This window comes from Calliphora vicina, chromosome 4 (assembly GCF_958450345.1).
Source record: "Calliphora vicina chromosome 4, idCalVici1.1, whole genome shotgun sequence".
NCBI lineage: Eukaryota > Metazoa > Arthropoda > Insecta > Diptera > Calliphoridae > Calliphora > Calliphora vicina.
This window is the reverse complement of record NC_088783.1, coordinates 21,874,959-21,892,364: the sequence shown is the minus strand read 5'-3', so window position 1 is coordinate 21,892,364 and position 17,406 is coordinate 21,874,959. Positions and strand designations below refer to the sequence as shown.

At 29.9% G+C, this 17,406-nt stretch overlaps 1 protein-coding gene across 1 annotated transcript; it reads right to left on the bottom strand.

Annotated features, from left to right (window-relative positions):
- Window positions 1-3,763: 3,763 nt before the first annotated feature.
- Window positions 3,764-16,764, bottom strand: UbcE2H (ubiquitin conjugating enzyme E2H). Its single transcript, XM_065507999.1, has 2 exons — window positions 16,521-16,764; window positions 3,764-4,823 (listed from the first exon to the last, which is right to left on the bottom strand). Exon 2 carries the CDS (start codon window positions 4,630-4,632, stop codon window positions 4,081-4,083), a length of 552 nt encoding a protein of 183 aa, XP_065364071.1. The 5' UTR covers window positions 4,633-4,823; window positions 16,521-16,764; the 3' UTR covers window positions 3,764-4,080.
- Between the last annotated feature and the right edge of the window lie 642 nt (window positions 16,765-17,406).

Below are 17,406 nucleotides of genomic sequence, written 5' to 3'. Positions count from 1 at the left end.
TTTCTCCTCTTTTGTGGCTACTAGCAGTAAACTCTATTCTCTAAATCATTGAGTCTAAAGGTAGGAAGATAGTGGTATATGCGGATACTATCAGTGACATCATGCAGGAAGCACTTGGTGATCTCTCGTCTTGGGCAAAAACTAAACCCATCGAAGACAGAATTGGTGCTCTTTACCAAGAAATACAACGTGGAGAGTTTCAATTGGCCGAAATTAAACGGCGTTAAGCTGCTTTTATAAGGGAGAGTCAAGTACTTTGGGACCTTCCTTGATAGCAAATTATCATGGAAAATAAATACTCAGGAGAGATTAAAGAAGGGCCTTAAGGAACTCCATTGGCAAGAATTAAGGTTTGCGATCAAGTATGTTAAATTGGATATATACATCTGTTGTTAGGTCCATTATTACTATGGTTGTTGTTGTAACAGTTCAACTGTGACCGATTGTTCTTTTCTGGGGAAAACACTTTCGGTTTGTACAGCTGTCGCTGAGTTGACAATCTTTGGCCGAATATGATTCGGGTCGTTCCAGAACGGAGATCCAATTGTCGTGGGAACGATTACTTATGATTGTACAATGTGGTGGGAATCAATGAGGAAGCGTAGTTATAGGATAATACTCAACAAAGTTCAAAGGTGTGCACGTCTAGGTATAAGAGGTGACATTGGCGGCACTCACAGGCGGTCTTGGATATAATCTTAAACCCACTACCTATTGATAACTATGTTGAGAGTGTGACGGCATTGAGTCCTCGTTAGAGAAACCATTGAGGGTAGGTCACACTATTATATTGTATGCTCGATCGGGACATTATTCCCACGGGAATATCAGTAGGGATGAATGGATTGGATCCGATAACAGTTCGAAGGGGGTGCAATTTTCATTGATGGATACAAGATGGACTCTGGTACATAGGACGGGGTTTATATGGTCGACAACGATATTAAACAGTCATATAGATTCTCTGGCGAGTGCAGCGTCTTCCAGGCAGTAATCTTCGCTATCTGGAAAGCCACGGAGTTGATAAAAGCACGCGTCATAGAGGGATCTGTAGTGACAATTTCAGCCCAATTATGAATTAAAAATTCCCCGGGAGTTTTTTCTCATTGAATTTGAATAGGAAAAATGGGAAAAGGAAAAAAACTCCCGGGGAATTTTTATTCATAATTAGGCTGTTTATGTAGACAGTCAGGGGGCACTTAAGAATTTGAAATGTCATTTAATACATTCTAGCTTAGTGAAAGACTAAGAAGAGTTATCGGTACACTACTCAATCAGATTATATTGGGTGTCAGGAGGGGTTACTCCCTAATTCGATTCGAAAGCAAATCGTTTAGAATAACAATGTATTTATCACACATTTTCGATTACGGATTGAGTAGTAACCAGCTCAGGGAACTGTAACATACAGGGAAATGAGGTAGCAGGCGAACTGACCAGACATGGCTTAAATCTGGAGCAAAGTAACTAGGGAACGAGGAGTAAGAACTCCTATTTGTCACTACTACAGGCTAATATTTGAAAGATTCCATGACTCCACCAACCAATCCTGGAATAGTAGGACGGATTGTTAAATCCTTTTGCCCAAAACTGGATGCAAATGTAACCAAAACACTAATTGATATGTGTTCAATCAGAGTCATAGATTTAAATGGCTTAGTAACAGATTTCTAGATGAACGTGGCAGTGTTGCTGGCTGTAAATCGAGTAACATACTAGGATTTCAGGACTGTCACACGTTTTGTTCGGAATGGTTTCAATTCCATAGTTTTTATTCCGATCGATTTCGTTTTAGGTTCTTCAGATTCCGTGTAACTTATTAATTCAAAAAATATTTAAGGGCACTGTTACACGTTCAATATATATTGACCGCGATCTATTATCGCGATATTTATTGAACGTGTAGCATACGGTATTGATGGATCGCGATCCAAATCGCAGAATAACCTCATTTTGCGTGATCCATTTCAATGAATCGCGATCCAAATATCACAATATATATTGAACGTGTAGCAGTGCCCTAATAATTCTGTATTTCTGATTTTAATTTGAAAACGTTTTTAATATTAAAACACGAGTGAAGTATTTGGTACGGAAATTGATTAAAATTTTTAGAAAAACAAATAAATACATAGAAATATTAATTCCACTTTGAAAACTGAAAGTGGTTTCATTCCGAAAGAAATTTTAGTTTTACTTTTTCTGAAGAAGCGAAATACGGAATTAATTCCACTTCCGATCAGAATGGAATTGTGTGACAGGCCTGTTGGCTATTTAAAATATATTCCACGGCGAATTCAAATCTGTAACCACTTTTCCCTCTTTATGTTGATTCGAATATTTCCTTTTGTTTATCCTTTTGCTATCTCTAAGATACTACCTCCCTTCATCTTTATTTTGTTTATGTCCCTCTTTTTCAGGAATGACTCTTGAAGGGAATCACAATTGACCTTATGGCCTCAGAGTGGATGTGCATGTGTTCTTCTTATAACTCAGCCATTTATGATCCTATTTGATGGATTTTCAATCAAGAAATCGTTTAAGTTTTCAAATATATATATTTATCAACTTTAGCTGTGAATGTTTTATATTAACTTTTTGATAATTGCTAGAAATAAATTCCAAAGATATTCGTTGGCTATCAAATATCGAATATCGTATGTAAAATTCGTATTATAAGTTGGCATCGCTGTCGAAAATTTCGTTGTGCATCGAATTTTTCAACGAACACAATTTTGCTTCCGACACTGCAAATAAAATTAAAAATATTGTTGAAAATGTAAGTATTTGTAATTTTATTTGTTTTTGGTGGACCAAATACCACTAAAATATTTTCGTTAATTTTATGCAGGTCTAAGATTGTAAGCAACGAATGTGCGCCATAATACCAAATGACAATTCGTTCGATCAGCTATTTCGACTACAGTCGAAAATCGAATTTAGTTCATAATAGGCACCATTATCTTTTTTCTCTGCCTGAACCTTTGAATTAAAAAAAAAACACCAACAATAGTTTTAAATATTTTTTCTTTAGTTTTTTTATATATATATTTATATTATTATTTACTTAACTCTTAAACTTTAATTTCAAAATATGTTTATATATTTATTAAACGTATTTTTATATTATTTCTTATTTTTTTGTTTTTAATTACACGCTAAGTTAAAGGCTAAATAAAAATTAAAAAAATAAAATGTTACGAGAGAGAACAAATGGAAAAATGTGTTTTTTTAATTTTTTACAACAAAAAAAACGGCTTAAAATTACATTAAAGTATTAATAATTAGAGGAAGAGATATATTTAAACCAACAAAAGGCTAAAAAAATAAAATTTTAACAAAAATAAAAAAGAAGGCTTAAGAATTTGAAAATAATTTGGAAAAATTAAAAAAAAAAACAAAATATTTATTATTGATTAAGAGAGAGAGGGAGGGAGGGGATAGTATTGGATAATGGTGGTCGTTGTGTTGATGTTGTTGTGTATGTATGTTTTTAAGGTAAAAATATAAATTTTGTAATGTTTTTAGGTAGTTAGAGATAGAGGAGGTGGTGGCGGTAGTTGTTGTTGTTGTTTTAGTGTAAAAGATAAGTAATTGTTGTGTTTTACAAATTTGTGTTATTTGTTTTTGAGTTGTTTTGAATTTAAGATATTGTTTGTTCTCTATACTGTTCTGTTGTATGTTGTATTTTGTAGTTTTTGTTTTTTAGAAGAAATTTAAAGGGATTATTGTTGAGTTTGTAATTGTGGTTGTGTTTTTCATACATATATTGATTGATTGACTAAGGTAATCTTCATTATTACATATTATTATTTGTTTATTATAACTATTTGTTGTATTAGTAGAGGGAGGATAATTTAATTTGTTGTGTTTGTTGTTTTGTTTTGTGTTTTTTTTTTTCATTTTTAATTTGTAGTTTTTAACATTATTAATTCATCTTATTTTGTTTGTGGTTGGTTTCCTTTTCTTCTTGATTTTGTTTTTGTTTATGTTTTCCTTTCATTTTCATTAAAATTGTATTCTATATAATTATTGCAATTATTTTCAAATTCATAATATTAACTTAATAATAAATCGGTATTATAACTCCATGTCCCTTGCCTCGTCTTCACTATAGTCGGACATACTGGATTCGCTATCACTACTTTCACGTTCGACTTGGGCGGCTCTCAAAGCCTCCTCAGTGGCATAACGTTGTACATAATCAGCTACTTTGCGGTGATATTCTTCAGGTTCATGTAAATACAGTGAGGCTGCATCACGATTTAAGGGATCTACTGGATTTGGATATGTGAGCAGCTGTGGCAAAAATGATTCAAAGATATTCGACAAATCATACAAGGCCGTCCAGGCCTGATTTATAACATCGAGACAGACGGTGCCCGACGATTCGTCTATATTAGGATGATAGATTTTATTCACAAAACCTATGCTGGGTGATTTGAAGGGATAGTTGTCGGGTAGGTAGACTCGAACCTTCCAAACGCCACCTTCGTACGGTGTCCCATGAGGACCAAAGAATTTCACATGAAATTCATTAAGGCCACCTATAATTGTAACCTCATGTTTTGATTCTATCAATTTGATGACATCATTGTCCATACGACGTTTGCCAGCACTTGGTGAGGACATCTTGTTCTTATATATATATAATTTTGTATAAATATTTGTATGTATGTGTTTATGTATGTTTTAGTGGAGTAGTAGGATGGTGTGTGTTTAATGAGTAGTTTTATCACAAAATTCGAACGTCTCCAAAGCCACGTATCACACCGTGGCTACTTCTTCTTTTGTATTCCAGTTGTTATGTAGTTTTGCCAGTTCTAAAAGTAAGAAAAGAAAAGGAAATTTTATTAAAATGAAAAATAATTTAGATAATTTAAAAAAGTCAAATAAACTAAATTAACTTAGATAATTTGAATAATTTAAACAATAATAGATAAAATCATCACATTGCTGAATAACAAAAACTTTTAAAAAATAAATTTTTTTTATCTAAATATTATGCCTTCCTATAAATGGATGACCTTATTGATCATCCATTTGCTTTCCACACTATTATCAAATATGTCCATTGGCTCAAAATTTATCGACGATTCTGGGTAATTATAAAATTCTAAGACGATGTAGCTTTGTCCGTCCATGTGTCAGTTGAAAGGAAATGTTTGGAATCATATTAAAGGTTGTAAAAGAAAAACCAATGCCAACATTTCAACAAGACAACTCAAGTAATAGCTAATTTTAATTAAATTTCTAGTTCCATTTTATGTCTTGCTCTCGATACCAACAAAACCTATCATTTGTTTTAAAAATAGTGTTACAAATATTCTTCCGAACTCGTGTTCGGAAGAAGTGAAGTGAAAAAAATCTGATTTCTTTATTATTTTCACTTTATAGGCGTACGAATGTCACGTTCGGCACCGTGGAAATATCCATATATTTGGCAAATATTAAAAAAAATTAAGTTTTGAAATAGAATTATTTAAACTTATTAGTTTAAATTAGTTTTATCTGCTTTTTAAATTCAATATAGTTCCAATTTTATTTTAATTTTTCGAAATATGAAAAAAATCATAAAAACCTTGAAAAAGTAGATTTGTATCCATTGATCGAGCTCAACAAATACTGAACCCAGGACAACAGTTTTGAAAAATTATGTCTTAGAATGAATTAAACTTTTATTTTAGTTGGGAACATCCAAAACTATTTTTACCGAACATATTTAGCTCACAATAACATTTAAATGATTGAATTAAGCTAGTAAAAATATGCCAGTGATATTTTCTAGTAATAAAAAATATAAAATTAACCAATCTGAGTATCCCCCTGAATAAAAAATATGACAGATATTTAATTTATAACATTTTGTATGAAAACCAGTCAAAAAGTATTTAACAACTGAGTGAATATTCATACAAATAAATATTCCGTCCGTGGTTCTGCATCACTGTTTCATCTTCTTCTTTTAGTCTTAAAAATATTTGAAATATTTTAAACTGGCAGTTTTCAAATTAAGAACAAATATATACGCCATATTCAAGCGAAACCACAAAAATTTTAAACTAAATTTGGATAAATTAAAAAAAAAACATTTATTAATGCATAAACATTATTTAATACACATTTCACAGAATGCATTTTTAGAAGCACATTGACGTCAATGTTTTCTTCTTGTTAAATGTGCATATTTTTGTTGTTGTTATATTTTGCATGCAGTTGCAGCGTACAGAAACACACTCACATGTTGGTAGGTAGGTGGCCAAAGATAGAGGGGACTCCTAGATTATGGTTAAGGAAGGTGTATATGGTACATCGGTGAGCAGTATGTGTTTTTTATATGTTAAAAAATGAGGTTAGTAGGTCGTTATATTGGAAGTGCATGCGAGCATATCCATACATACATACGATTTTACATAAAATAGTCCACAAGCTAGTGTAAAACGTGGTCTATTTTTGCAAAAGTGAAAAAAAAGAAATGTGTCACAAAAATAACTCATGATGTTTGAAAGCGTTTTTTTTTGTTCTTAAAATGCATGTTGTAGCAGTGTAGTACATACAAGTACATGCCACAATGTATGTACTTGTAAATATGTATGTACGATGACATAAAAGGCCAAATTTTCGTTTTTGGTTTGCAATATAAAGCATACTTTTAGGCTGATTTTTTTAATTAAAATAGTGCTGGTCTTTTGTTAACGAATAATAACACTTTTGAGACAAAAACTAAAAGTATGTACTACTACAACTCAAGGAGTGTTATAGGGAAATATATAAATTTTCTATGCATATGTAATAGCCAGAGAAGACAAAAAAATTCACAAATCTTAGTGTTTATAGCAAAAAAATATCTGAAAAAAATTCATAAAAAAGAAAAAAATAGCAACCAAAAATTAAAAAAAATAGGTTTTATGCTGAATTTATTAAAAATATTTCCCCACATAACCTTCTTTAAAGCCTTTCTTCAGCAGACCTTCAATTAGACATTAATTTTCCTACGCAGATATTCTATGAGACATTACGCGACAGGTATCCTTACAGGCCTTCAGCGGAAGACCAAATAGGCTTTTTATCAGCCCTCTAACAGAACCGTGATTTAAAGGCCTCTTGGCTACTAATTACACGCCGTGTAAAATTGAAACGATTTTGAAATACGGCTGTTTTTCATTGTGGCTGTAAAATAAGGTATTCAGGAAGGCCTCTTTACTGCCTATTTTTCACGCTGAGTATCATAAAAAAAACATGTCCCGTGCGACATGATAAAAATTAAATTCAAAAAAAGTATAAATCATTTCTGGCTAAAATCAAAATCATTTTTAAGAGACATTAAACATTCTAAAAATGGTGACCTTGAAATTTTGCCTTAGTTTTCGCTGAAATTTGCGTTTGAATTGTTGGAACCGAATACCCGTGAGAATGCCTTGGTTTTTTTTTGCATTATTTTGAAAACGAATAATTTACCAAATTCAACAGCAATTATTTCACTTTAAATGTGTTCGACGTCAATTGAACAATTGACTTTTTGCTGAAAAAAGTCGAAATAGTATTTTGGGTTGGAAAAAAGTTGAACCACCTTTTAAGTTATCCCAAAAAGCCCACTAATACGGGATTCACACGATGACTTTTCAGTCATGCAATTTTACCAATTCTCTTTTGAATTTGCTTTTACTACACCCCTCTTGCCAACAAACTCATAAAATCATGACTTAATGTCACAAAAAAAGTCATCGTGTAAATTTTCTATAACTAACAAAAAGTCGATTTTTTTAAAAAAAAAAATAGAATTATTAATTGTGTTACTTTCTTTTCCCTCATTCCTAACAACAACCACAATTTGACATTTTCTTTTGTTTCTTTTCTAATGTCATATTACTGGAACCAGCTGATTCATATCCGTTTTTTCCATACTGATCTTTAAAGCACTTTTGTTTAACTACTGCAAAAAGTTTAGAAAAGTGGATTTCAAAAATACCTATAAAACAAATGTAAATTAAACATTTATTGCACTTCATAGTACATATCGCTGGCACATTGAAAACATAAAAAACCAATTTAATTACATACATTGCAATGTAATTTTCTTTATTATTCCCAAACTGATAATTTGTTGTGATATAGTTGTTATATTTATTTTATTTATAAACACCAGATGTTTTTGTCAGAAAAAAAAAAACAAATATGTACAGTGACCGACAAAAGTCGTAACTCGCGGACTTTTAAACGTATTTTTTTATTAATATGTATAACAAAAAAATATCGCTAAATTTATAATTAATTTAAACTATTATTCGCAAAAAATTAAAAAAAAATACATACGATCTGTACACTAAATAAACATTTTTCAGAGAATACAAATTTTTATTAAATTCAATATTTCGTTGGGCCACCATGGGCTCAATAACCAGCTGAAAGCGTCTGGGCATCGAAGCAACTAAATTTTCCAGTTCTGCGGACGTTATATTTTACCATTCTTCTTGATGCTTCTCCTTCAGCATTGGTGCACTAGTAATATGATGTTTTCGAATCTTCCGTTGTAGAATCTCCCACACGTGCTCAATAACATTTAAGTCCGAGCTTTGAGGTATTGTCGTGGGGCATTGTAGAGTAGCCAATTTTTGACAATTTGAGACGTATGTATATTTCGCATCGTTATCTTGCTGACCAATAGTTTAAATATCAACCGAAGCTCTCAAATTTTGTTCCAAAATGGATTTGTACTGATAGCGATCCATATTTTCCTCAATAAACACTAACTTTCCCACTCCAGAAGCAGCGACAGCACCCTAAACCATCACATATTTCGACTCATCAGTGAACAACACTCGCTTCCAGAATTCCATGTCTTTTTCTTTTTGGGTGAATTCCCAACGAAGTTTGCGATTCTTTTCGTTAATAAGGGGCTTTTTACGAGGAGTTCTGCTATAAGAACCATTAGCATTTAAGGTTCTTTGAATTGTTCGTGGATGAACAATAACTTCTTGTTACGAGTTCTTAGGAAGAAACTGTAGACATAATTAAATTCAAAAGCTTTGATATTTCACCAAACGATTTTCCTTAATTTCTGTGTTTTACTACTTAATTTCAGACATATTACAATTTAATATTTATTGAAACTGTCTAAAATTCAACTGAATACAATTTAACGCAACAAGAAAAGTAAATAAATAAATTGCATTGCTTATCTGTTAGTATTCCAAAAAAACCAGGACATGTCGTTGTAGACTTTTCTCAATGTTTTTTTTTTTGTTCTTTTTCACATTTTTTTATGCATAGCAATAAAAATTGATTTTAAAAAAAAACTACATTATTATTTTTTTTATTTACCGTGTTTTCTGTCATAAAGTGGCAAACATTGTGGTCGTACGTAGACTTATGTCGACCACTGCAAATAGAATAAAATAATGACAAGAGAAAAAAAAGGAAAACATCATACTTCTATGCACAATAAATGTATGTACACTTTAATTTAAAGTGGGGGTCGTGTGTCCATATTCATAGAACAAAGTGTCGGTAGCATAGTTGAGTTTGAAAAAAAGGTGTGCTGGGTTAAATGATATTTTTTCTATATTCCACAATGAGATTTCATTTATTTTTAATTCTGATTTAATACTACATACGTGGTTTAAAAAGTAATTTTAATATTTGCAAATTTTATTCATTTCGCATCTGCTGTACTATATTTAAATCATTGATGATGACGTTAAAAAAGTATATTAAGTATACTATGTATGCATTTCATTTACAGCTAATGTATAAAATTAATTAATTAATAAGATGCATTTGATCTTTAGATTTTCTTTATATTGGGCAGATTTTAGCTCTATGAAGCCATTTTTTGTAACTGAAGTTGTCGAACATTTTAACAGAGAAACTTTAAAATTCAATAAAATTTCAGTCGAATTTGAAACTTTAAATTCAATCAAATTCCAGCCGAATTAGAACACAACATCTATGAAATAAATATAACAGTGCTATTTATAGAAGCAAAACTGTATCATAATAGATAATATGAAAATTTAGTCATATTATCGTCTATATACCTACTGTTTATTGGAAAAATAACTTTTCCCCTTTAAAAACCACGTACGTATTGATACAAAAACTAAAATTATACACATTTTTTCATTTGGTTCTAATGTGATCAACGTTAAATTTAAGATGATTTCTTTTTTGTTTCTTTGTTTTTGTTAACACATCTTGTTTTGTCAACACAAACAAGCTCAGCTGTTTGATATTTACAAAATATGAACGCAAAAAAGTAGATAACAAAACAACAACAAAAGACAAACACAAAGAGAGCGATGGAAAATACACCAAAAACAAACCAAAAAAATTCACCACACAGTGGAGGTGCCTTGCAAAGAATATAAAACCAAAAAAGAAACACAAATAACCCCCTGTATTTGTTATTTTCTTGCTTTTCAAATGAAAAAGTAAAAGCAATATATACAATAAAACCAGTGTTGCCAGAAAAATTTTACCTCATTTCCCCAATCTGATAATAGATGTCCCCAAAAAATCCCCATTTCATAACTGAAATCCCCAAAATGTTATTATAGAAAAAAAAATATTTCTAACTTTTTGTATTTGCAAAGTCTTTGTAAAAATATATTTGCAATTTTATTTTTTCTAGTAAAAATAATGAAAACCTAAAGCCTGTATATTTTTGGAACAGTACATTTTTTAAATTTTTTAGTTTTCATTTTTAAGGCTGGAAAATTTGATTTAATGAAAACAATAATGTTTTCGTTGCTATAAATAGGGTCGAGTTGCGGAAAATTACATGATCATTTTAACAGAAGTCATTGCAAAGCTAAGGAAAAGTAACACAGTTTGATCGTACTTTTTTTTGTCCTAATAATTTCATAGAAATACATTTAAAAAAAGTAAGAGATCTCTCTATCTTATATACCCTTCACCAAATTATAATTCAAAATCCATTGTAGGTTCAACTTACTATGGTCTTATATACGTCGTTGCAAAAGTCTTTGAAATATCTATCATTAGATATCCATATTGTCTATATTAATGACTTAAGGTAGGGTCACACATGACAAATATAGACGTAACCACTAAATAAAATACATTTGAATTTGCCATGTGTGACCCTACCTTTAGTAATCCAGATATAGGTGAAAAATCGATGTTTTCCTGGTTTTTTCCTCATATCTCAGCCATTTATGAACCGATTTTGCTGATTTTAAATAGGAAACTTCTCGAAAGCATGTCTGACAGAATTATTGAAGATTTGGATCCCGAAGATATCTGGGACAGACGAACATGGTTTAATCGAATCAGCTGTCTATAAGGATCCTGAATATATATACTTTATAGGGTCGGAAAATTATATTGTGGAAATTACAAATGGAATGACAAACTTATATATATCTCACGAAGGTAAAGGGCAGACATTTTCTAAGCAAGAACAAACTTTGTTGTTTACACTATAATGTTCAATAACTAAGTGAGAATAAATGACAGATATGTATGTAGCATTCAAAAAGACATAAGTTATTAGAAACATAAACCGCGTTCAAAAGATACGCCATCTATTGTAAATCCCTTATTTTTAAGTCAATATTTGTTACCCAATATTTATTTATTCATTGTTTGTTGATATTAAATTAAAAAATGTCCTAAAAACAGAAAAGTTCCGAAATGCATGTCAAACATTTTTGTGTTTTTCACGAAATTTAGAAACAATGTGATGAACATTTCTAAACGCATATAACAATTTTTTAAAAAATAAAATTTGTTTACACGAAATATCTTTAAAAAGTATAAAGTGAAAACTAAAACTGTTTAAACATTTAAAATCCCAAAAAATTTGATAAAATGTATGTTATATCCCAAAATTTTGTTAAAATCCCCAAATCCCTTCCCACAAAATTTTGTCACAAATTATTCATGAAATCCCCATATGGCTACACTGAACATAAAAAACAGATGATGATAAACAAAAGTAAATAAAAAAAACATGGAAAATAAAAAACAATATTAAAAACGAAAAGTAATTAAAATATTCCTGTTCTTTTTGTAGCATAATTTTCCATTTATGCAACTTATTTTGTTCATTTCTAGTATGAAACAAAGGTTAAAAATTTATGATAATACTCCACAGAATGTAAGGTGTAACTGCTATTGTTCAACTCATTTTAAAAATACAATGTAGATACAAAATAATTACTAAATAACAATAATAAGAAAAAGAAACAATAAATTCAATTATAATTTATAACTACTTAACAAAAACATATTGCAAAATAAACAAAAGCAAAGTTAAAATAAAAATGTTGTTGCATTGTTAGAAGCTTTTTCAATAAAATAACTATATAGGTACCTAAGAGGTAGATTGATAATGAAATAATAAAAATAAATAAATAATAACAGACAACAAAAACATCATACAAGAGACACACACACAATCGTATTAAAATAAAGTCATGACCAAATATTTCTTTTTAAACAAATGAGCAGAAACAAAAAAAAAAGAAGAAATAAACGGAATATTAACCAAATACAACAACAAAAGAACTAGATAAAAACCTACAAACGAACAATGAGTAAATTGCAGTATGTAATTGTTAAAAAATATCATTATTATTATCTTACTTCTATTACAATTGTTTTTTTTCTTTTTGCAATAAACAGTAGTATAGAGTAAAATCATTAATTATGAAGAATTTGTTATATTTTGTATTGTTTTTCAATAATCAACTTGTTTAAAATTTTCTTCTTTGTCTGCAAGTGTAAAATGTACACACACACTCCCTAACAAACTCAAATGCACACACAAACACTGTTTTTGCTTTAGTAATCGCTCTCTCGACAACTTGCACCTTTGAATAACAAAATTGTACTGACAAAAACTAAAGTAAAATAAAAGCAAAAACAACATTTTAGCAAATACAAAAAACCCTACACCGAGATAAGATTACCATTTCTACAAAACAACATATTTGTAAGGGGAAAATATTAATATGTATCATATGAAAAGTTAAGTGTAATTAATAATATAGAATGTGTTATTAAAACAAATAACTTGTTTAAAAAAAAATAAATCGAGTGATTTCAAAACCGAGCAATTTTCAAAAATGTACAAATTGATGTTCGAAAGAGTTTTGTTTATGTGGGCTCGGTTTAAAGAACTCCAAAGTAGTAAAGCCTTGATAATCCGGATAATTGATTGCAGACCCTAATCCGGATTATAAAATTATCCGGACTACCGAACACAAATTTTAAACTTTGTTCTTGTATTAAAAATGCTTTTAAAACACATATCTTATATTTTTACATTTTATAAAAATAAAGATACATATTTCAATTCTAGAAGTCAAGAAAATAACCAAAAAAAATAATAAAGCTATTTATTTTGATTGGTAAAATAGTCATTCAATGTTGATTGTTGAAAATTGATCAAAATATGTACAAATTACGTAATTCGTTTCGAAAGAGAACTTTTTCAAACCAGAATTTATATAACCAAATTTAAACCACTATCATTTATTCATTTCGTAATATCATGCCTAGTAATAAAACCTGAGATCAAACAAGTAACAGAGCTATATTCCGATGTGCCGAATATAAAATTCCCTTCACCAAATTATACTTTAAAATAAAAATTTTAAATATTTTTAGGTAAACAAAAATTAAAATTTAATTTATTAGCGAAAAAAAATTTAAAAATATTAAATATTAATTTTAAAAAATTAAAATTAAAAAAAAAAATTATAACAAAAATTTATTTTGGTGAAATAAAATTAAAAAATATTTTTCCCGATTTTGACGCCGTTGCAAATGCCTTTGAAATATCTATTTTTCAGCCATTTGTGGGTCGATTGTGACGATTTTAAATAGAATTTTAAATTTGGATACTAACATATTTCAGAGATTTATGCACATTAATGAAATGTTCGAGAATGGGCCTTATATGAGAGCTATGGAACATTGTGGATCGATCGGTACTAAATTTGGTAGTACGAGTTCAGCATATATAAAACTTATTTGTGCTGAATTTGGTTTCCATATGTATATAATTAAAATACTTATGAGAACTTAACTATTTTCAGATAATGCAGTTGTATGGGCCTGGTAGAAATAATGGAACGATTCTAACCAAATTCAAAAGGCTTAGTCCTTGGGGCAATATAAAAGTGTGTACAAAATTTTGTTGAATTATCTTTAAAATTACGACATGTAGTTTGATTACAAGGTCGGACGGACGGACATCGCAGATTGGTATTCTCTTGATGGGTGTTAGGAAAATAGATTTGCTTCGTATTCTAGTGTTACGATGTGTGTACACTGAACCAAATTTCTTATGAAAATATCCTTCACTGGCAACACTTGTAAAAAACTCATGTTCGTTTTTTAATTTCGGTTTCAAATGTATAAGAAACTCACACATAGACGGTGCCCGCGGGCGTACTGCTGGAGACCAATGGATTAGAAATATTATCACCTACAGTTAAACATGATCGATATTAAGAACAATTATGAACAAGCATACAGGCATCGAGGTCTTCATTTTTCTCATCACTGTAGTATGAACAAATGCATGTAGATATGATTTGTTTAAATGTTCATCAGCAAACAAAGAAATGAAATCCAAAATATTGTTAATATGTATGTACAAACATAAACTGATTTTTAACTGCGTAGCATATAGTATATAAATGTTGTTAGTATATACAGAACACAAACAAGCACAGCTATGTATGTATGTACATATTTTCCTATATTTTAGTTAACAACACAGTGAGAGGAAAGTGGAGAATACAAAATATATATTCAAAACAACAAATATGCTAACAACAACTGCTACTGCTCATAACCACACCACAGTTCAATAGAAACTAGGGGGGACAAACAATAAAAAGAAATAAACAAATTATACATCTACATTAAGATCAACAGCCCAATAAATAGCTAAATATGCATGTACAAATGTAGGTATGTATGTATCCATTTGTAGTAGAAGTTATTTCTTATAAAAATATCTACCTAAATAAAAACAACAACATTAAATGCATTAAATTAAAAACAAGAACAATACAGATGAAATGATTCTGACTTATGCATACATACATACAGTCTAGGAAAAAAGTCTACATACACCTTACGATTTTGAAGTAATTAAGACTGTTTGAAGTAAAAAATAATATGAAAAAAATATAACATAGAAATTATTGGGGAAAAACATAATAATTAGCGGGAAAAAAGTCCACATACCACGAGGCATCATCTAATATAAAGTAAAATATTAAAAATAAAGAAAAGGAAATAATATTTAACTTTGTTGATTTAATTAAATTTACAAGCATTAAATTGTTTAAGTGGACAAAGAGATAATTAAAGAATTTTATCCTTCAAAATGGCAAATCAAAAAGAAATTCATATTTCAGTTCGAAAAAAATTAAGTCGGTCTACTGTACAGACGATCATAAGAAATTATAATAACACCACTATCACCGAAATTATGATAACACCACTGGCAGACCTAAGAAGCTTTTGAGACGTGATGTTACCAGTATTTTGAAACTAGTCAACAAGAATACGTCGAGGATAACATGGACCGCTATCAATATAAAAACATATTGGAACGAAATCTGAAGGCATCTGTTGTTAGCTTGGGTCTGGGAAATCAATGGATTTCTCAGCTAGATAACGACCCTTAGCATACTGCGCACGTTGTTCGAAACTGGTTTCTTTATTATTCTCCAAGACAGCTATATTCACCACCCCAGTCACCAGACTTACATCCAATAGAGCATATATGAAATTAGTAGCCGTAAAACATAAAATAACGATCTTATTCGAGCTTGGCCTCTAACGACCTCTATTACAGAGGATATGATGAAATCAATGCCCCGTCGTCTTCAAGCAGTTATTGATTCAACCAAATATTGAGTTAATTTTATATAAAATTTAGAAATAATATTTATTTGTTTGTAGCTGTATGTAGACAATTTTCCTATGACTTTTTAATGTTTTTGTTTATTAATGCCTTAAATATTGGCATAAACATTTTTTAATTTTCTTCACAAACTCTATAAAACCCCTAAATCAAAGGGTGTTTCTAGACTTTTTTCCTTGAGTGTACCTGCATGTATAAAATGAAAGAACATGGTTTTCGTCCCCCCTTTTTATTATGCATTATAAATGAAATAAATACAAAATTAAATCAATAACATTGCAAGAGCTGCCGTAAAAAAATAAACAAATAAAACATTAAATCAAAAATGCAATAATTACAAAATTCAATTTATAAAAACAAAGAGATCGCGATGAATGTATAGAAGACGCAATAACCAAAGCAGGGGAAATGAGAACAAACATTATGACAATATAAAAATTAATTGACATTTTTGTTGTTGTAGAATTAACATTTGCAACCAAGTGCACTTAAAAACGCTATTTTCTTTTATACAAATATTTTAGGCTCATTTAATAATTAACGTATAGCTCCAATTCTTTCACTTAATTCTATTTATCAGAAAATAGTTAAAAATTCACACACTTACATTACTTTTTATATATATATTTTAAATTTAATTTCTGCAAAACCTCTGCCTTTTTCCAACTTTACTTTTCTTTCCTGCACTTCCCACAGATTTGATTTCTTTAAGTATGAAATTTGTTTGAGTTTCCGTAATCTTAATTGTTAAATAATTTTGTAATTTAATCAATTTTTTCTATTAACTTTTAGCAGCATATACACAATACTTTTTTCTTCGTTTTTTTTAATTTTCAATTGCGTAGCTCCCCAATATTTCACAGCTGACTGACTGAAAATGTCCAAACAGGGCACATTTAACAAGGTGGTGGCATACAACAACAAATTAAAAAACAATAGAAATTCGGTTTCGAAACAGATGCAGGTTCCGTCAAACATTCCCTGTTGTTTTTGTTAATTAGGAGTTTGTTGTATTTTTTGCATCAACAAACAGAGACAAATTTGACACTTGTATCACTCAACAAACAAACATAAGGTCACCATCTTGCTAATTGTGCCCCGTTTTACCACAAAAATATGGCTGCACTGCTGAAATTCACTACAGACTTGGTAGCACAGTAATTTATATAAATTAATCAGGGCTGGTAACTTTTTTAAAATTAAAAGTCGCTACATTGACTAGAAATCTTTAGAAAATTTAAATTTATAAATAACGCTGGCTACCGAAACCGTTGCTCATTTTGTATTCCTAATCAGCATCATGAATGCCTAATTTCATATTTCTGGGCCCATTATTATTGAAAATGCAAAAGAAATGTACCACTAAAGTCACCTTTTGCGAATTCTAACTCATTCAGAATCATGTCACATGATTCATGTGTGTCTAATTTTTAGGTTTATTATAAATTATTCCAAAAGTACATAAGTAAAATAATTTAATATAAAAAATACAA

Coding starts and splice junctions, on each gene's coding strand:
- UbcE2H (XM_065507999.1), bottom strand. CDS start 4,632: ATGTCCTCACCAAGTGCTGGCAAACGTCGTATGGACAATGATGTCATC.